The sequence below is a fragment of the Penicillium angulare genome, assembly GCF_028827245.1.
Source record: "Penicillium angulare strain IBT 27051 chromosome Unknown utg000004l_segment0_segment0, whole genome shotgun sequence".
In the NCBI taxonomy this organism is placed as follows: Eukaryota; Fungi; Ascomycota; class Eurotiomycetes; order Eurotiales; family Aspergillaceae; genus Penicillium; species Penicillium angulare.
The window spans coordinates 6,761,649-6,782,116 of NW_026623163.1; the positions used below are offsets into that span (position 1 = coordinate 6,761,649).

At 48.5% G+C, this 20,468-nt stretch overlaps 7 protein-coding genes across 7 annotated transcripts; 3 read left to right on the top strand and 4 right to left on the bottom strand.

Annotated features, from left to right (window-relative positions):
* Positions 1–265: 265 nt before the first annotated feature.
* atgI (autophagy protein ATG9) lies at positions 266–3,073 on the top strand (the record flags this gene model as incomplete). The annotated part of the gene is made up of 1 exon (XM_056922645.1): positions 266–3,073. One exon carries the CDS (start codon positions 266–268, stop codon positions 3,071–3,073), a length of 2,808 nt encoding a protein of 935 aa, XP_056780682.1.
* Positions 3,074–4,463: 1,390 nt separating this feature from the next.
* Positions 4,464–7,435, top strand: N7478_006432 (class I alpha-mannosidase 1A; the record flags this gene model as incomplete). The annotated part of the gene is made up of 3 exons (XM_056922646.1): positions 4,464–5,635; positions 5,699–7,342; positions 7,399–7,435. 3 exons carry the CDS (start codon positions 4,464–4,466, stop codon positions 7,433–7,435), a joined length of 2,853 nt encoding a protein of 950 aa, XP_056780683.1.
* Positions 7,436–7,782: 347 nt separating this feature from the next.
* Positions 7,783–10,608, top strand: N7478_006433 (DUF2013 domain-containing protein; the record flags this gene model as incomplete). Its single annotated transcript, XM_056922647.1, has 7 exons — positions 7,783–7,822; positions 7,928–8,020; positions 8,156–8,274; positions 8,355–8,586; positions 8,644–8,744; positions 8,804–8,963; positions 9,020–10,608. The coding sequence occupies 7 exons, from the start codon at positions 7,783–7,785 to the stop codon at positions 10,606–10,608; spliced, it is 2,334 nt and encodes a 777-aa protein (XP_056780684.1).
* A 256-nt stretch (positions 10,609–10,864) lies between these two features.
* On the bottom strand, positions 10,865–12,502 carry N7478_006434 (xenobiotic compound monooxygenase, DszA family; the record flags this gene model as incomplete). Its single annotated transcript, XM_056922648.1, has 4 exons — positions 10,865–11,783; positions 11,838–12,085; positions 12,142–12,330; positions 12,380–12,502. The coding sequence occupies 4 exons, from the start codon at positions 12,500–12,502 to the stop codon at positions 10,865–10,867; spliced, it is 1,479 nt and encodes a 492-aa protein (XP_056780685.1).
* An 802-nt stretch (positions 12,503–13,304) lies between these two features.
* N7478_006435 (putative MFS transporter Seo1) lies at positions 13,305–15,025 on the bottom strand (the record flags this gene model as incomplete). Its single annotated transcript, XM_056922649.1, has 6 exons — positions 13,305–13,404; positions 13,469–14,378; positions 14,443–14,476; positions 14,542–14,555; positions 14,622–14,792; positions 14,866–15,025. The coding sequence occupies 6 exons, from the start codon at positions 15,023–15,025 to the stop codon at positions 13,305–13,307; spliced, it is 1,389 nt and encodes a 462-aa protein (XP_056780686.1).
* A 452-nt stretch (positions 15,026–15,477) lies between these two features.
* N7478_006436 (uncharacterized protein) lies at positions 15,478–16,482 on the bottom strand (the record flags this gene model as incomplete). Its single annotated transcript, XM_056922650.1, has 2 exons — positions 15,478–15,810; positions 15,919–16,482. The coding sequence occupies 2 exons, from the start codon at positions 16,480–16,482 to the stop codon at positions 15,478–15,480; spliced, it is 897 nt and encodes a 298-aa protein (XP_056780687.1).
* A 336-nt stretch (positions 16,483–16,818) lies between these two features.
* Positions 16,819–19,041, bottom strand: N7478_006437 (uncharacterized protein; the record flags this gene model as incomplete). The annotated part of the gene is made up of 8 exons (XM_056922651.1): positions 16,819–17,009; positions 17,078–17,231; positions 17,292–17,776; positions 17,876–17,927; positions 17,996–18,320; positions 18,390–18,397; positions 18,527–18,579; positions 18,669–19,041. 8 exons carry the CDS (start codon positions 19,039–19,041, stop codon positions 16,819–16,821), a joined length of 1,641 nt encoding a protein of 546 aa, XP_056780688.1.
* Between the last annotated feature and the right edge of the window lie 1,427 nt (positions 19,042–20,468).

Consider the following 20,468-nt stretch of genomic DNA (forward strand, 5'->3'; position numbering starts at 1 on the left):
TGATCAGATGCATTGGGTCATCCTCCCTGATTTCGTATAACTGATCCCTTCCTTCCTCAGCAAACAAATAAAGGGGAACTACCTGAATCATATTATCCTCAGCCTATGTTGCGCATCTTTTTGACCTGAGAGAAGCTGCTGTGGAGAGGGACGTATCTCCACAGCTCCAGGTCCTTATCGGAGCCACCCCGAACTTTCGCAAACCCATGGCGATAAAGATCGAAGACTCGAGAGTATCAGCGTCAGTCTGAAAGTCGAAACCAAGATGATGTCCTCAAATATACTCTCGCGTTTCTTGCCACCTACAGATTCCCCGTCCGTTTATGAAGCCATCCGCGATAACGATGCCGGCTCCGATTCCTCCGATCTCGAAGAACGTGCAGGGCTGGCCCCGATAGATGATCAGGATAACTTCAGTGAGGGGGAGCTAGCAGATGCGTTGGCAAATGCAAGAGATAGCGATTTCTCCAGTCCAACAGCAGCTTTGCTGACCCGGCCCTCACAAAAGAATGCCTCTCGGGGCTCCCCATCAGTCTCCCGTCGTCGCAAACCGTCCAGACCCCGATGGATGAGACAGGCATCAGTCCAAGGGTATGAGCTTGATGATGCAGATGGGGATGTTCCACAGTCACTTTTGGTAGAAGGACATGACGATGAAGACTTGAAGTCACGATTGCCTCCCCCTCCTCAGATGATGCCTAGTCGCTCTAGGACCCCCAGCCCTCAACCATCACCACATCTTCCACAACAACCACCACGCTGGGCCTCATCACGGAATCGGCAAACATCCGACGCTGATAATCGTCACCCGTGGACTAGGTGGCTATCTGGACATCATATAACCCTTGCCAATATTGACCCCAAGAAGAAAGCAATGTGGCGCTGGGCGAATGTGGAGGATCTAGATAACTTTTTGAAAGATGTCTACATTTATTTTCTGGGTAACGGGCTTTGGTCGATTCTTTTGAGTCGTACTTTAAACCTGTTGACGTCCGCTTTTGTCGTTGGATTCTCTACTTTCCTCACCAACTGCGTTGATTATCACAAAGTTCGCGGGAGTAAGTCACTTGATGAGATTTTGGTTCCCAAATGCACATCGCGAATGTCTGGATCGACGCTATTCTTGCTATGGCTGTTTAGCTTTTTCTGGATTGGGAAGCTTTTTCAATACCTGCTAGATATTCGCAGGCTTCAGCATATGCATGACTTCTATTACTATCTACTTGGAGTCTCTGACGCCGAAGTCCAAACTATCTCGTGGCAAGAAGTAGTCAGTCGGCTGATGTCGCTACGAGATTCTAATCCATCTACGGCTGCAGCTGTATCTGCGAGACACCGACGGTTTCTGGGCAGTCAATCAAAACAGCGGATGGATGCTCACGACATTGCGAATCGCCTTATGCGCAAAGAGAACTTTATGATTGCTCTTGTCAATAAGGACATTTTGGATCTCACACTACCGATTCCATTCCTTAGGAATCGACAGCTTTTCTCCCGGACATTGGAATGGAATCTCAACTTGTGTATCATGGACTATGTTTTCAATGAACAAGGCCAGTTGCGGACGTTATTCCTCAAAGATACGCATCGGAGAGCACTGAGTGATGGCTTACGACGTCGTTTTATATTCGCGGGCATTATGAACATTTTTGTTGCTCCATTTATCGTTGTCTACTTCCTGATGCATTACTTTTTTCGCTATTTCAATGAGTTCAAGAAGAACCCAGACCAGATTGGATCTCGTCAATACACGCCGCTGGCGGAGTGGAAATTTCGAGAATTCAACGAGCTTTGGCATATGTATGAGCGGCGAACCAACATGTCCTATCCATTCGCCAGTCGCTACATTGATCAGTTCCCCAAGGATAAGACTGTCCAAGTGGCTCGGTTTGTTGCGTTCGTTTCCGGCGCATTAGCCTCCGTGCTGGCTCTTGCTTCTGTGGTGGACCCAGAACTATTCCTAGGATTCGAGATCACCCCCGACCGCACTGTGCTTTTCTATTTGGGTATTTTTGGTACCGTTTGGGCATTTGCACGCGGACTGGCTCCCGAAGAAACCGACGTTTTCGATCCTGAATACGCCCTCCTGGAGTTGATCGACTTCACTCACTATTTCCCTTCAACCTGGAAAGGGCGATTACACAGCGACGATGTTCGCAAAGAATTTGCCATTCTCTACCAGCTGAAGATAGTCATCTTCCTAGAAGAGATTCTCAGTATGATTTTCACACCGTTTGTTCTCTGGTTCAGCCTACCAAAATGCAGTGACCGGTTGATCGACTTCTTCCGCGAATTCACTGTCCATGTGGATGGTATGGGCTACCTCTGTTCCTTTGCCGTCTTTGATTTCAAAAAGGGCACGAATGTCATGTCTCAAGACCGCCGAGACACCGGTAAACAAGACCTGCGTGCCGATTACTTTTCAACTAAAGATGGCAAGATGCTCGCTTCATACTACGGGTTCTTGGATCATTATGGTGCTCACAACCAACCGGCAGGCCGACGGCCATTCCATCCTCCACCCAATTTACCCACAGTTGGCACTCACGAACTAGGAGGTCTTCACGATCGCATGGAGCCCCATCAGTCTCGAACGGGACCTGTCGGTATGCCATACGGTCAGTCGCTCGCTGCATCCAGGTTTCGCCATGGGACGACCGGCGAAAATCGCTCTCCCGCTCCTTCAATGCTCTTAGACCCGCATAATCAGCCATCTGCGACGGGGTTCCGTCCCGCAGCCCGGACTGGTCAATATCAACGCTCTCGCCTGGCTCGCTCGCAGCATCCTATCGAAGAGCCCATTGAAGATGAAGAAGAATTGCCCTCTCAAACTGGTGCTTCCCCTCGACCGCCAGATCCCACTGGTACCTCCAGTGGCGGTGTTGGTACAAGCGGTGGAGATCTTGGCGATTCATGGCGCATGAACTCATTAGGGAAAGACGACGATGAAACGGCTGAGGACAACGAAGGCGAGAATCTGGATGATATCGCCGGCGGTGCAGGTGTGCTGGGTCTTATTCAGCAATTCCAGAAGGCCAACACGGACGGACGACGAAATACGGTCGGAATATAGAATTTCATTTTTGCATTTGAGGAACTTATCAGCCATAAATCTCCTTTTACTCTCATGATCAAGCTTCTGGCGTTTTGGCCTAACCTTTTTTTTCTCTCCTAGCGACCCGGTAGAAATAATATCTATGTTGCTTATATTGACTGCTTGTGGAAACCTTCCCTTGTAGGTACCTTGCATGTGTCTTTAGCCCTCGGAGATTACCTAAATGCACTCGCACTGACCTCCAGGATATAATGCGTTGGTAATTTAGTCTTCAGCCCTCCCGAGGTCCACACAGAGAGGTCTACCTGTTTTGCATACAAGCCATGAAAAAGCAAGTGTACGGCAAAGCCAATCAGATATTGCCAACAGATAAGTCTATATGTCCACAGACCTATAGCCCCTGGCAGGCGCCTCTCTATTTCTTACATAGTGTATTCCCAAATCCCTATCCAATCCAGGGTTATGCAGCCATCAAGCCTCAGGCAAGTTGACAGAACCAGCAATTCGGCTGGGCCGGAACCACAAAACGCCATGCGTTCAAACGTTGGTCTGAGCCAAAACCCCACACTATGATAGGTCGATCCTCCGGACCCTTGCTGATCCCCCAATACTCGAACCCAGGGGGAAAGAGAAAAACAAACGGAGCAAAAACTTGAAAATGAACAGCCTAACAGAGCTAGTAGTGCTGGGGTTATGATTGGGTTTCGTATGAAGAATCAAGTATCAAGAATCCTTGGCTTGCTTCGTCCCCCTCTTTCCTTTCCTTGTGGCCCCCGAAAGTGAGTAAGTGGACATCTGGAGGTTGACCATTGGGACTTCGCTACTTGGCAAAGGGTCGAGAACAGAGTTGGGGGCTTAAATAGGCGATTCCCCCTCCCAAGGTTCTGTCGGTAAGTTAGAACCTCGGGAGGTACATTATTTAGTGGCTTGGGATATATGTAAAGCTATGTACACTATTTAAACTTGATTTGAACACTTCAACACGTCAATATTATTTCCTTCCCCTCTCCCTACTATAGTCTGAGGACATTTAACCCCCCCCCCCCCCCTAAACCTGCATAGACACAAGTCTATGAGTCGTATAAATAGAACGAATTAATCTCCCAGTCGGCCCTAGCTACTAGTTCGGGCATGGTTTTTCTGATCTCCCCAATAATATCCATGATTCATCCTCCGCCTATGGGTTCTTGACCCATCACATGTGGATCGCTCTGCGCATTGTTTAGTGGAGTCACGAGACAAGGGTCTCGATTCTTCCAAACTTCAATTCAGAATTCCTCCCCTTCTTCTATTCTTTATCTTGGGGTTTTTTTTTCTCTTTTTCTTCTTCCCTCCCCCCACTTACCCTCCAGTCCCTCCTTTTCTTCAAGTACACCCCGGCTATACCGTGAGGGGGTGACGACCCACTATGTTTCGCGCGCGCCGCTACAGAGTCCTCCTCGTTTTCGCCGCGGCGTTTGTCCTTGCTTTTCTGCATTTCGCCCGATCGCGCGAATGGTCCGACGCAACAGTTGTTAAACCTTCCACACAAGCTCCTAAGCCTAATTCCGGGTCACCGGAGTATCCGAGGCCAGACCCTCAAGCCGGCACGAATCAGCCGCCTACGAAACCCGTGTTGGAAGATGGTGCGAGTAGATTTGCGCCTGCGAAGCCGGATCTTGAATCGTATGGCTCAAGGCCAGCGGCGGATAATAAGGCACCCGGTATCTCAATAACGCCGTCGAAGGGGAATGAGAAGGAGTCTTCTGGCTCGGGTTCTGATTCGGGCTCGAGCTCGTACAATTATAACAACAATAATGGCAAGACCAACGATGATGGATATAGCTCTAGTAAGAGCACCATTGGTGAGGATAAGAGCTCCAAATATACTAGTCCTGGGTCTGGTGGGAATCAGGACCAGACATTGAGCTCGGATAAGGGGTCTTCAGTCATTGACGAGACGAACCCAGCTTATCTCGCTGAGGAGCTAGATACCGGGGGCGCTGGTAGATCGTCGGCTAAGCTCACTGAACCCGGAACCACACCTGCCCATTGGAAGAAGTTCCCAGAGCGATTCCCAGTACCAGCGGCTCAGTTAATCAAGCTACCGAAGGATCGGGCCACATCCATAAGCAAACTGCAGGCTAAGTTCAAGGATGAGTCGTCTGTCGATAAGCAGGAGCGCATGCAGCAACTCAGCACCATTCGAGCGGAGTTTAAGCGTGCTTGGCTTGCGTATAAAAAGGCTGCGATGGGCCACGATGAGCTCAAGCCTTTGACTGGGGGCTTTGAGGATCCTTTCAATGGATGGGGTGCGACATTAGTGGATGCGCTCGACACCTTGTATATTATGGATTTGAAGGAGGAGTTCGCTGAAGCGGTGGATGCTGTGAAGAAGATCGATTTCAAAACTTCTGCTCGTGAAGATATCCCCGTTTTTGAGACAGTTATTCGATACCTGGGCGGTTTACTGGGCGCCTATGATATTTCTGGACAACGATATCCTGAACTATTGGAGAAGGCTCAGGAGCTTGCTGAGGTCTTGATTGGTGCTTTTGATACACCCAATCGCATGCCGGTGCTTTACTACCGCTGGACTCCGTAAGTTACACTTATCCTTTACAAGTGGTGATTCTCGATGATGAACTGACAATATTTCCCCAGGGACCATGCTGTCCGACGTCACAGAGCCTCAGGAAAGGCTGCACTTGCCGAACTTGGATCTTTATCTCTGGAATTCACTCGATTGGCTCAATTGACCCAAGAAGACAAGTATTATGATGCCATTGCACGTATCACAAACGAGCTGGAGCAGCTTCAAGACGAGACCACCATTCCAGGCTTGTGGCCTATGCGCGTCAATGCACAGGGCTGTGCTAAATACAAGCCTACTCAACAGGTAAACCGTGGGGTCGGTAGCCCTTCAAAGGAGGAGGCTCGCTCCGAGCCGGACACTTACTTGAACACACCAAGTGAAACGAAAAACAGTACCGAAAGCAAGACTGTGCCACGCAAGCACTATAGTGCGCCTACGGATGTGAATAGTTACATGAACTTGATGTCTCGAGATGTCTCTGATGACTTCTCACAGTCCGAGCCCGCCAACTACCACTCGGGCCCTACAACATTAGATACCGAAGCCCAGCTGGAACAAGATTACAACTGTAACAGCGGCTTGCTAATGCCAACTTCATACCGTGAAAACAAGTATACCATGGGAGGAATGGCCGATTCAACATATGAGTACTTGCCAAAGGAGTATCTCCTGCTGGGTGGTGCGAACGATCAGTATAAATCAATGTACAAGAAGGCCATTGACGCTGCCCGCAAGAACCTTCTCTTCAGACCCATGATCAAGGGTGAGCGCGATATCCGTTTCATGGCATCGACTTCCACTCTGGAGCTGGGAAGGAAGAACCTGGATATTTCGACCAGCTTAATCCATGAGAGCCACCATCTGACCTGCTTTGTTGGAGGTATGGTCGCTGTTGGAGCCAAGGCCTTCGGTATCCCCGGAGACATGGAACTTGCAGCCAAACTCACTGATGGTTGCGTGTGGGCATACGAGTCCACTACCACAGGCATCATGCCAGAACGATTCCGTGTACTACCTTGTACCAAGGACAAGACCTGCGAATGGGATCAAGCACGATATGACGCTGAGATTACCCAGTTTGGTCATGTCCGCGACTCCGCAGCTGCAGCCCAATATCGCAGTGGCGAGAGCACATATGGACAGCGTGTCAAGATGAACAGTGATTGGAAACCACAAGATATCGCTGATAGCGGCATGGCTGTTCCTTTCCCCATGCCCGGTTCATTGAATCCCCACGACAAAGACCCTCTTAACAAGCGAGACTCATTCGCTGTTGGCCGTGTTGCAGTAAGCTCTACCATTCCGAGACCAGCATCGCCCACAGGTGGATCTGGAGATCTGGAAGACCGAGACGCGCCTCGTGTCTCTTCACCGGGCCCCTTGTCACAGACTGACCGCGACTACCACCTGCCAACTGGGATGGTTAGCATTCCTTCATCGGAATACTTACTCAGACCTGAAGCGATCGAGTCGGTTTTCATCATGTACCGATTAACAGGCGACGAGATCTGGCGTCGTAAGGGCTGGAAGATGTTCGAAGCTATCACGAAGCATAGCCGAACCGAACTAGCCAACGCCGCTATCTCGGACGTCATGTCCCTCAAGCCAGCACAGAAGGATAGCATGGAATCATTCTGGTTGGCAGAGACATTGAAGTACTTCTACCTGCTCTTCAGCGATCCAACTGTAGTGGATCTTGATAAATATGTTTTGTAAGTGTTCATCTACGTTACAATTTATACGACAACAGCTAACCAATACTCAACAGGAACACCGAAGCACACCCATTCCAACGTCCGAATTGATTTTTTGTTTAATTAATGTTTCGTTTTGCATCATGATACCAGCCCCAAAAATGCATATATTGTTTTTGTCTGTAAAAGGCTTCCTCCTAAATACCCAATTAAAATACCAAAAACCCGTGTAGCCACCTGTACAGTATTGTTGCATTGCTAGTGTAGACCTTCTCTATAAATTGCTTAGTGGGTGGATTCATTACGTATCTCGCCTTGGAAATGTAGTGGGTTAGCTTAACTTAGCCCCGGCCACTCGCCCCGCCTCTAACACACCAACATTCCGCATCTCCAATCTCCCAGGGAAACCGGGATGAGTGCTCTCGACAACGCGCGAAGAAGCAGATCTCGCTCGGGAAATGGAGCACGAGGTCTCGGAGCCCGAGCAGTTCTGGAATGGTAAGTTCCAATCAATCTGCATGGCATGTGCTTGATGCGCGATCCCTTCCACTCGGACTTGTTGACGATCGTCACGGAACGAAGACCGCAATTAACACGATACAGAACTCGAAGCGATCGTCTCCAAACCTGCCGACTCCGAAGACCTTATCGATGATGCGCTGAGGGAATATCTGGGCTTCACAACGCAGTACAAAGGTGATTATTCCCTTTCTTTCCCTTTTCTTTCCTCCTCCGATCGGTTCGCCCTCCACACTCCCCGCCTTCATCGCGTTGCGCCACTGTCTGTCGCCCTATAAGAACTATGACTGATTGTTTTGTGATACGGTTTAGATGAGTTCCTTCGGTCGGAGTGGGATGTCTCGCAGTGCTCGTATAAGCTCTTTGCGTCGAGCATCTTCTCCGCACACGGTGATTATGTTCGTCGACAGATCATCTACGGTCTCTTGCAGGTAGGGAAAATAGGGCGCCTGCAATTCAATCTCTTGGGTATATTCTTGGATTTGTGCTGATGCGGCAATATGCTATTTAGGAAGATGAGCCGAATACATTACATCTTATCGCATCGTTCTTGCTCTTCGACGGTCGGCAGAATGAAGTAGCGCTGCAGATGATGAATGAGGAGGGTGTCTTTGCTAAGCTACTTGAGTTGATTCAGGCTTTGAGGAAGGGGGAAATGGATGGCAGTGCGGATCTACATCGGATCTTAATGGATTTGCTGTATGAAATGTCTAGGATTCAACGAGTCAAGATTGAAGACTTAGGTACGTCTTTTGGAGGATCTGTTATGTCGGACTGATAATTGATAATTGAGATTGCAGTGCTTGTTGATGACGACTTTATTCGATGTTTATTTGATATCATCGAGGATCTAGCGTATGATGTTACGGATCCGTATCATTATCCTGTTATTCGTGTCCTAGTGAGTTGCCATTTGCGTTTCTATTAGTGTTTTGGATAAAATCTGACGCGCTGCAATAGCTGGTATTGAATGAGCAATTTATGATCTCGGCTCATGATCCTGTAGATGGTCCGGTCACTTCAAGCAAGCTGACCAACAAAGTCATCAAGGTTTTGTCTGTACATGGCGGTTTATACAAGACTTTTGGAGAGAATATAATTCTGCTTATTAACCGAGAAGGTATGTTGCCTAACTCAACCGTCGTTGATCAAATGCATTGACTGATAATGAAATAGCGGAAACATCACTGCAGCTACTCACCTTGAAGTTGCTCTACTTGATATTTACAACCCCAAGTACTTATGAGTACTTCTTCACCAATGATCTGCATGTCCTGGTAGACATTTTGATCCGCAACTTGTTCGATCTACCGGAGGAAGCAACCGCACTTCGGCATACTTATTTGCGAGTTTTATATCCACTCCTAGCACATACTCAGCTAAGACTTCCCCCACATTACAAGCGAGAGGAATTGCGGAGACTGCTCAACATTCTCGTGCGTGGTCAAGTCTCGTATGGCAATGAGACTGAACAGGAGAAGATCCTTCATTTTGAGGACGTTGATGAAACTACTCGACGACTTGTCGCTCGATGTGCCACTGTGGATTGGCTTCGCGATGTAGAAACCGAGGCAGCTCCTGCACAAGAGGCACCTACCCAGCCAGTAACGGCCAGTATTGATACAGTGCTTGAGGAGACTGTTCAACAAGAGTCACCGATTGACATTGAAGAGCCAATCGACCTGACTCGATCACTATCCCGTGCAAGCACCATTCCAGACTCACCAGGTGCAGCATCACCAACAAGAATGGACTCGCGTGGCTCCTCAGAGGCTCCAGAATCTCGCCGTAAACTCAGCACAATCTCGCGTCTCGGCATGAACCTTGAGCCTGCCACCTCATCTTCGCTAAGTGTCCAGGCTGTTGCAACCCAGCATGAAAAACCAGGTATTATTACACCCAGCCGCAAAGATGGACCGACCATTCGACCACCAAAGATCAGGCCTGAGCCACCCAAGGCCCGCCGATGGCGTGGTCGCCGTCTTGCCATGGATGAAGATGAACAGCAGCACTCCGCCGGTACAAGCAGTGACCGTAATAGCGCAACCATTCCGGAAGGCGTGGAGGTTGGAGTTAGTCCCACATCAACACATACTGCTCCAACGCCTACATCCACCACCCCAGTTTCAGGTGTATCTACCTCTGCGCCCCAGACGGATGATCCTGAACGCCGCAACTCCACAACAACGTCCCACCTCATTCCCCCAATCCCCACTCATGCCCGCCGCTCCGCATCAAACCCTCCACCCGCTCTACCCCCACCTCGTCGCTCCGTTTCTGCCAATATACCCTCCAGCCACCATCGCCCTGTTCCCCCACCTTCAACAGCCACAATCCCCCTCCCACCAGGAATACCAATTGGGAAGCATGGCGCGAAGCCTCTCCCGCCAAAAACGCGCCGTTCGGGCCGTGGCAAGGCGCATACCGCTACCGACTCTCTAGAGAGTAGGACTAGTAACGGGAGTACACAGAGAGAAGACGATGCCGAAATGGCCATCGTTACAGAAACTGTCATTCCTCCGATCTCAAAGACAATACCAGAGTCGCAGGACGGCTATCCTGTGTTGGCTGATGGGAACAGCAACGGCGAACATCCTGACCGAGATCCCTTTTCACCCACCTCTCCCACATCTCCCACTCTTCTTGTGTCGCCCGCCTCTCCCCCGAATGAACTTGATTCTAAAGTGGGAGATGGAGAAGAGAAAAATGCATACTCTGCTCCTGTGAGTGTAGAGAAGGCGTTACAGGATGTTTCTTTGCATTAGGCGTTACAAGCCTCCCATTATACATATATTGTCTATAGTCCAACCATAATCCCCTTTTTTGCTGGAACCATAGATCTTTTCATTCAAACTTTGATTCTATCGCTTGTATTATTGGGAGTGACGACTTATGTCACATCTACATATAGTCTACGCCTCTTTCCGCCTTTTAACCAACTACTATGTTATGGTAAAGCTAAATCTGTTCATTGAAATGGAACCTGTCCAAATCCTGAACAAGGGAGATTAGACCTCACGACTATTTATCAGCAACATATGGCTCCTCCTCCTGATAAACATCATAGTTATACCGAGTACCAATATGATCACTCCTTAGTTCCTTCTGTCCCTTCCCAAAGATCTTCTCCCGGGCCGTAAGAGGCTCGTCGTCCTCAGACGGAAGCTCAGGATAAAGACCCCTCCGCCTCAGCTCAGGAATAAGGAGATCAATCAGATCCTCAAAAGTCCCCGGCGTAGTAACATACCCAATATTAAACCCATCGAGATCCGCCTCTCGAATCCACCTCTCCATCTCATCAGCAACGGTCTCAGGACTCCCAATTGACAAAGGCCCCAACCCCCCAATAGCAGCCTTCTCAGCAACAACCCGCGGCGTCCATTTCGGCACATCCTTACTAGTCTTCACCAATGAATCAAGCAAACTAGTCACCTTCCCTGCCTCCAAGGAGTCCGCAGCTGTAATCTCCTGATCCAACGGGATCTTCGAAATATCAATACCCGTCCACCCACTGAACAGAACTAATCCCCCGATAACAGAAGCATGTTTCTTTACCTCCTCGTACTTTTCCTGGGCCTCCTCATCTGTGCGTCCTACTATGGGCGTGAACGTTCCAAAGAATTTAATGGAGCTCGGATCTCGACCATTCTCCGCGGCTAGCTTGCGGATGTTTTGGATCTTGGGTTTCAGGATTTCGGGGGAGTGGGAGGAGACAAAGATTGCTTCGGCGTGCGTTGAGGCGAATGCTGAGCCGGCGGGGGAGGTGCCGGCTTGGAAGAGGAAGGGTGTTCTTTGGGGTGAGGGGTCGACTATGTGGCGTGTGCTTAGGGAGAAGAACTCTCCTTTGTGGTTGATTTCCCTGACTTTATCGGGGTTGATGTAGGAGTCCTTCTCTGGGTCTGGGGAGAGGGCATCTGAGGCCCAGGAACCATTCCATAGTCTGGAAGCGGTTAGTTTCTAAGTTACTAATTTCTTTGATATAGGGGGAACATACTTATAGAGTACCCGGAGATATTCATCTGCCTGGGCATATCGCTGATCGTGCTCAATGGGGGTATCAATTCCGATAGCTTTGAAAGCTGCCTTCTTGTATGAGGTGACGATGTTCCATCCCAAACGACCATTGGTCAAATGATCAAGTGTAGAGAAACGCTTTGCTAAGAGGAATGGTTGTTCAAAGGAGGTCGAAGCCGTGATACCAAAGGCCAGATTCTTAGTGACGGCAGCCATTGCGGAGATGGGCTTCGAAGGAAATGATATTAGCTATTGTATTATTTCATGCGCTGGTGATCACTTACAATGGTTGGATCGGTAACTGGCCATTGTGCAGCTCGTCGAATACATTCGTCAAGCTTTCCCTCATAGGTATCATGCCCACCTGTGGTATCTGCTAGAAACAAAGCATTGATACCTCCTCTCTCAAGTAGCTTTGCTAGCTCGATCCAATACTCGAGGTTGCGTTTTGTTGCAGACTTGTCCTTTGGGTTCTGTGTCTGTTAGCATTATTTACCTGTAGGATGAATCTCAAAAGCTTACCTTCCACTGGCCCGGAGACAAATGTCCCACGGTCGACATGTCAAATGCATTGATCAAAATGTGTTTCCTGCCATTGCCATTTGTTTGACCCTCAGGTCCCTTTGAAACATTTGCGTCTCCCATGGCTATGAGCTTGTGATTGAAGACTTTGAATTAAATTTTTGAGTCTCTACGCAAGTTAAAAAAAGCTGGTAATTCAATGCAATGTTTTATCTGATTGTTCCCTTTAAGAGCTCTGAGAGAATTTATCTATGATCGCACGTCATTGTAGATATCTGCCTATCGGATGTATTTCTCACGCCATAATAATGCCCGTTTGACAAAGTCATCGGATCAACACCGAATGAATTTACTCCACAGACGGAGCTTAAACTTGAAGAAGAATATTAAGTAGATTACAAAGATTACATAGATTGGGCTCTGCATATATACGCAATCGTCCCCACATAGAGCGCGACTCGAAGCTGGCTGTACCCCCTCTCCAAAACCCGCATTATCGACCATCACACCCCTGCCATGCATTAAACTATCCGGTGCTATGATTGCCAGTACTATTATGACTGGGGACGAATAAGGTTGAAAGTGAGGGGCAATAAATTGGTGTCATCATCGGAGTTGCGATGGCGTGACTCTTCTCCCGTTCGACGGCACGATTGGGTTAAACGGCTGTAAAATAAACTACCAACAGTAATATCAACAATTGTCATCTTTGTGTACATAGATTCTTAGCTTTTATCTATGGGGGTATGGATAGAAACTTGATGGTCTATTATTCCTTACCTAGACTCTGGAGTAGTTGATACTACTAATATTTTCCAAATCATTGCCGCAGCTATATTTTCCAATCTTATATGCATTGGAGAAATCAACTTAGTATCACAGAGTGAAATAGACAACATGGTAGTATACGTCCCAGTCAACTCGATCAATCTTTCGCGGTCACTTTATTCTCTTCAACCCCAGATTCAAGATGACTCGATTCATCACCACTCTCATTCCCAACACTCCCACGAGCATTCAACCTCCTAGTAAACCTCCAAGTCAGCATTATTCCAAAAAGTAACTCCTCAAGAAATAAAGAAAACTTACTCTTTCCTCGAAACAATAAACTGATAAACATGTGCAAGCACAATCAAGCAGATCGCATTCCCAAGAACAAAAGAATACCCCTTCGTAAACCTCGGCCCCTCAACAGTCTTAAAAACCAACAACGGCGTCCAAGCCGTCGTAGACTGTGCAACAAGATTAACAATAACAAGCGTAACAGCCCTTTCAACCGGCGAAGTCCTCAATGAACTATTAATCCATCCATAAAGCACACTAGACATCGCAACAGCAGAGTAAGTAGTCAAAAACGCAAACCAAAGCGCCCCCTCCGGCACATCCCAAACAACAAGTATAACCAACCCAATAATATTCCACACATGTGCAAGCGTAATAGCCCACGCCGGACCGAGAAGTAAATCAGACGCAAAGCACACAAATAACGTATAGAATATACCCAGTCCCGGCGATATAGCCGCAAGCTCGTTAAGACGACTGGTAGAATACTTGTTTAGACTCTTTAGCCAGAGCTGATACCCGCCTGTTGTTGTGTTTATGCTTCCATTCCAGAAGAATATGTTTAGCCAGAGGAGGGCGTAGAATTTCCAGTTTCGAGATACATTGAGCAGGGTGCGCCAGGATACGTTTTCTTCTTTTATGCTGTGAGATGCTTGTTCGAGGCGGGATTTTGCGAGAGTTATGTCCTCTTCTTTTAAGATATATTTGTTGGGTTTGTCGGGTGTGCCCGGGAGAATGAAGTAGCCGAGTATTGCGACGGGTATTGTGATTATTGCGCAGATAATGTACATCCAGCGCCAACCTGCGAGGCCGTTGACTCCGTCTAGTCGGCTTGAGGTGCCAGCTTGGATTAGACTTGCTGTTAAAGTGCCTAGTGTGAGGCCAACGTAGAAGCAGCCTCCGCGACGGGCGATTTCGTCACCTCGATACCATGAGCCTTCAAATGATTTGTTAGTGAACTTTTTTGTTCCAGTTGTAGAGTTCTTTTTTTAGGTTCATACCGAATATATAGTGCATCCCAGGGTAGTAAGCCGCCTATCCAATTTCAGGGTTAGGAACATAAGTCGTAGCTTTATTTATTCAAGAACGAAAACACTTACCTCAAACCAGCCAACTAAAAACCGATACGCAGCTAACTCAGCATATGAATTTGCTCGATACTGCACCAAGGTAAATATACCCCATGCTACATCCATGAATGGAATAATCCACGACATAGGAAGCTTAGTGAACAAGTAGGCGAATGGGAGCTGACCCAGAACAGCACCAATAGTATACATGGTCTGCAACTGAACCAGATCATTGCCCTGGAGATTTAAGTCTTCCTTGAGACCGGAGACATAAGCATTGTCTAATAACTTTTTAGCTCTATTTATACAGGACTGTATGTTTAACCTTCAACTTGAAGTTCCATGACTACTCACTGATATTCGCCTGATCAATATATTTTGTCCAATAGGCCAAAAAAGCATACGGAACAATCAACAAGTCCAGCTTTAAAATGAGTTTTCTCTCTTCCTTGGTATCTGTATCCGCAAACCATTTGATGTGATACCATTTCCTTCGTTGTTGAGGGACTGTCATTGTGACCGCACGTGTATCAATGTCACCTGCAGTTTATACCAAGTTCTCGTAAAAAGAGAAAAGAAGTCAAGTGAGTAAGCTTTAAAGAAATGCAGCCTTATCTATCAAGACTAAATAAAGCTAAGTTTTAATACAAGGTTTAAGTTACCTTCCCGTCTCAGCTTGCGCAAGATGCCACCATGTATACCAATTGCGTGACTGCGAAAGGGGAGACGGCCAAGAACCGAAACACGAGCCCACCACAAACAAGGAATAAAACACATGTACAAAGTCACGCAAAGAAACCCTCCGAAGTGGAATTAAGCCAAGCCAAGATAATCTGTGAATCTTTCCGTATAATGCAAGCAAAAGTACTATCTACCTATACACACTAACCTAAAAATACAACTAGAAAGACCTCGGGAATCTCCAGTAATTCGTCCAGACTTAGACTAGACTGGATTCATTCCAACCTAAACCTTCAACCCATAACTCCTCCCAACACCAAGCACAGTATTTCCCCAGAAAGAAAAACACTGTCCAATAACCTCTACCTTCTTCGATAGAATATCCCGATCCTCAAATCTCCTCTCCACAAACTCCGCCGTCTCACTCATATCTCCCGTCGGGTCGCGAGTCATAACAACCTCCGCACTAGCATATATGGCACCAACGGCCGCGCGCCGCGTGTACCAGCTCGCATCCACGGACTCATCACCAGCCAGATTAAGAATATCGTTCGAAAGGGCGTGTAGCTCTGCTAGCGAGAGAGGGATATTACCGAGTAAAGACATCTGGGCAAGAGCCTAGTAATAAATTAACGAGGTTAGATGGGAACAATAAATAGCATCCAACATAGCGGGGTAGAAGGATAGAAAGGTATGTAGAAGTATAAATAGTAAGGAAACACTCACATCTTGCCATTGATCACGGATATCCTCGTTCATGCGCAAACGCTCCAGAATCAACATTTTAATCTTAGTGTCTACCTTGTCCTTGCCCTCTAGAGAAGACGCATCAAGACCATTCTTCGTGGCGAATTCGCGGAAGAAGTCGCTGCTTTCTATCTTTGCGCGGAGAAGTCCGCGACGACTGGCGAGGTAGAAGAGGATGAGGTCGAATTCGCCGCGCGGGAAGAGCTGGACGCTTACGTCGAGGAAGCCTGCGTCGCGGGCGCCGAGGGTGAGGGATGCATGAGTGAAACCGTGTGTTGGGACGTGGGTGAGAGATGCTTCTAGGATGGCGATTTGGCTGTTTGTGTAGGCATGTGGCGGGAGGGAAGGGTGAAGAGAGGAGTGGTAAGATCTTGTTTGGAGGGTTGAGATCGGTGTCGGTGTTGGTGTTCGGGGTGAACGGAGTGGTTGCGTTTTTATTTGGCGGGTAGGTCGGATTGAGGATGCGGCGATGCAGCGGGTTGGAGGGGTTGGTTTTAGAGATGCGAGTTGTTTCCTCGGGAGGAGACGAGTAATTGGTGACATTTTGAAGTTTATTTTAGAGATCGGTGGAGAGGTTGAGAAGAGAGAAATTTATGGTGGACTATGGAGTACGGGGAAGAAGTCAAGAAGTTCAAGTAAAGTTGCTTATTTGGTGGATCGGGGATCTGCACGTGCTTGAGCACAGACATTTTTCAACGCAGAATCCGAAGCTTGAATAATTTAATAACGAACATGATGGGAATAGGGAATCATCGGAGAAGCAAGAAACGAAAGATGAGCAGAGAACAAGATGAACACAAAGTTGTGAAAAAAGTAAAATCTCCAATCTCCCTTAAGAACGCAGATCTTCCAAAGTGTTGTTACAGGAACAAAATTGGATTACATGATCTGGTCTTGAGTGAGGCCTTCTGGGTGCTCTGCACTCTCCATCATGTCAGGGCCAGGCCCTGCGTGCCCTGCGTCTCCTGCGTTTCCTGCATTTCCTGCAATTCCTGCGTTTCCTGCGTTCAGGTACTTGACGAAGGTGATGCCCAAGGGGCGACCACCATATTGGTAACCGGTGAACTTAGCTGCAGGAAGATATCAGTACATGAATCTTCACGAGGGGTCTCATTCGAAATAGGTAGTAACCACTTACCAATGGAAGTCTCAGCAGTGTCAGGAGTATCAAACTCGACGACACCAGTACCGCGGGAGCGGCCGTTAGGCTCGTACTGGATTTCAGCCTTCTCAACCTTACCGATGGTGGAGAAGAGGTCAATCAGATCCTCATTGCAGGTAGACCAGGGAAGCTAAAACCTCTGTTAGTCAAAGATTCACTTCGTATCATAGGCGCCTTCTGGATGACTCACGTTGCGCACGTAAATGACGCCGCTCTTGTCTCCGCCAGAAGTGGCATAGTCAGTGAAGGGGTTGGGGGGTCCCGATGGGGTAGGGACATGGTCGTAACCACCACCAGCTCCACCAGCTCCACCAGCTCCGAAGCCAGGACCACCACCACCGAAGCCACCACCACGGCCGCCAAATCCACCACCAAAGCCACCGCGACCACCACCGAAGCCACCACGGCCACCGAAACCGCCACGACCGCCAAAACCACCGGGGCCACCGGGACCACCGAAGCCGCCGCGGCCACCACCACCACCGTAACCAGCGTTACCGCCAGCAAAACGATCTTCGCGAACTTCGAGGGGTCTGCCTTGCCACTCATATCCGTTGAACTGAGCAATGGCATTGCGAGCATCGTCGGGGTGCTCAAAAGCAACAATACCGGATCCCTTAGGACGACCGGTAGGATCGGTGTGCACATCGGCGCGGATAACATTTCCTTGCTGAGCTAAATGATAAGGGTTCAAGTCAATTCACCAAAGCGTTCATCAAAAGAATAGAAAGGAAATATTTAGTTGCAAAGCTCAAAAGCCAGCTCGGCACTTACCCGCTTGGCGGAAAAGATCCTTCAAATCTTGCCAGCCCACGTTGAAAGGAAGCTATACAATGATTTGTTAACGACCTGGTTTACCAAAATTAGTATAACAGGAATCCGAGGACAACAAACGTTGGACACATATAGCTGACGACCAGGAGCACCGCCACCTGGGGCGCCGCCGAAACCTCCACCGAAGCCACCGCGGCCACCACCCCCGCCTTGAAAGTCGCCGCGAGGAGGTCCACCAACGAATCGAGGCTCGGCTTCACGGTCCTTTTGGTTCGAAGAGAAAAGAGGGAAATAATTAGTCGAAGGTCCTTGATAACAACGGCTTTGTTCTGTAGGAGATGGGAGCCATACTTCGCGAACGTAAACGAGACGACCCATGAGGTTTTGGTTACTGAGACTGTTGACCGCATTTTGTGCTTGGTCCCTCGTAGCGTACTCCACAATCCTATTGCGCGTTAGCCCATTATGTCCCATTCCGCGATTCAAGGAAAACCATTCTTGAGTCATAACTTACCCGCATCCCTACAATATCCGGACAACCAGGCCCAGCCCGTCAACCCAACAGTCCATGCAAGGAAACCAGAAACAAAAAAAACCACAAAAAATCAGGGAGTAGAAAAGGAACCAGCCACTCTACGCATTGGCGCCCACCTTCGACATTCCATTCGGAAGAAGTAATACATCGGCAAAGAGAACTTCTCCAGCTGTACGACAAACCAAGAACCACCAGTCAGTCTTCCAAATTTCTTCATCGCATCACCAGATACACCTCTCGCATCAGATCCTTGCTCACCCTGTCTCATAAAGTCTTTGAGATGATGCCACTTGACATCGTACGATAGATTGCCCACATAGACCCGGCGGTCTTGCTGGGATGAGTCGCGCACTGATTGCATCATATTTTCTTTGTTGACGGAGCGATCCTCGAATGGTCTGTTCGGCGCGTATCCACTGCGTCCACCGTAGGGAGAGCCCGAGCCAGCAGCACCAGATGCACTCAAAGGAGATCGCGAACGGCGATCACTGCGACGGTACTCGTCACGACTGCGAGAGCGACTGCGCGGGGTGTACGAGCGACGACTACGACGAGGACTGCGAGAAGAACGACGACGGGGCGAACGAGACCTCTCACGCTGCATGCGGTCAGAATCGGGGTATCCAGACATTGGGAAGAAAAAAGATAAGGTGCTTTCGCGATATAGCGCGTAGGATAGAAGGATGGATGGAAGGAAGGAGGTCGGGAGGGTGGGGTAATAGAAGTTCACGAAAAGGGAAAGGAATGTGGAAACAAAAGGTAAGAGAGAGAGGAACGGGAAGCAGATTGCAGGTTGCAGGTTACAGGGTGGAGAAGGGAGTTTCGGGGCGATCGGAGGTGGGTCAGGTGACTGGCTGAGACAGCACGAATCGAGGACCCCCCGGGGGACACGGGAGAGGCTTGCACGGTGTCCCCATGGGCTGCGCACACACTTTTGCGCCAGTCAAGCTATTTTTGACCAAATTGAAAGAGGTGGCTTTGATGCTTTCTCTCCCATTCTTTGTGGTTGCTCACAGGCCCCCTTTCCCTTGTTCCTGAAAGATATTCTCTCCTTGTTCCTGTTCCTATCTCAAGCTCCATGAATGACGGGTGCTTCGATAGGAGCTTCCGCCCCCGCACTGACCATCCCCCCCGACACAATAGTCCATGGAGGATTAGATGGCAAGATGGATAGAATGTAGAGGATAAAGAGATTTACATAGAATAGATAGAAAGAACACGGAAGATATCATGCAAAGGAAACCAAAAGGAAAGCGTAGAAATAGGCCACTTACTTGGGAAGGTCGGTATATGTCGGCTAACCAGGTCAGCGAACAAGAAAACGATGAGGGGGAGGAAATAAGAGAGAAAAGATGAGAAGGAGAAAGCGGGGGGAAGAGAAAGGGAAGAAAGAAGGATCAGGCGTCAAGGTTCACACTCTGGGGGTCGAGCAGGACGATGATTGGGTAATAGGCCTGGAATGGCCGAGGGGAGCTGAGAATGTACCAAGGGGATGTGAGAGTAAGAAGTATCGAGTATTACAAGATACGCAGGGGGGCAAGTTGGGGGGGGGGGGGGGGGGGGGGGGAAGAGAGGAGGGGGTGGTTGTAAGTGTATTCATCATAGCAAAAAATAACAACAACAGCATCACGGTTTAATAACACGGCCAGTGCAAGAAAGAAATGAACCCACCCATGATTGGAACAATATCGCGTGGTGGGGAGCGTTTCACGTAGTACGAGAAATGTGGTCGGGGAGAGGAAGTGGAAGAAAGAAAGAAGAGAAAGATTTGACATGCCCAGATGGTTGTTTTGGCTGCGTGTTGGGGATGCTCAAAACACATCGGCCCCACCGCCCTCGCGGAGAGAGTGTGAACTGTGAACTGGTCTAAATAGTGAGGAAGTGGACAAGTTATGTACTTCCATAGTATACTGAAGTATAGGAGATGGCAGAATCAAACAGTAGGACTCAAGTTGTGAAAATTGGATTATTACCATAGAATCATGATCATATACACACCAATTCATGAAGCAAAGGATCAGTATAAAAAGAGGAATTGGTACGAAAAACACACAATCA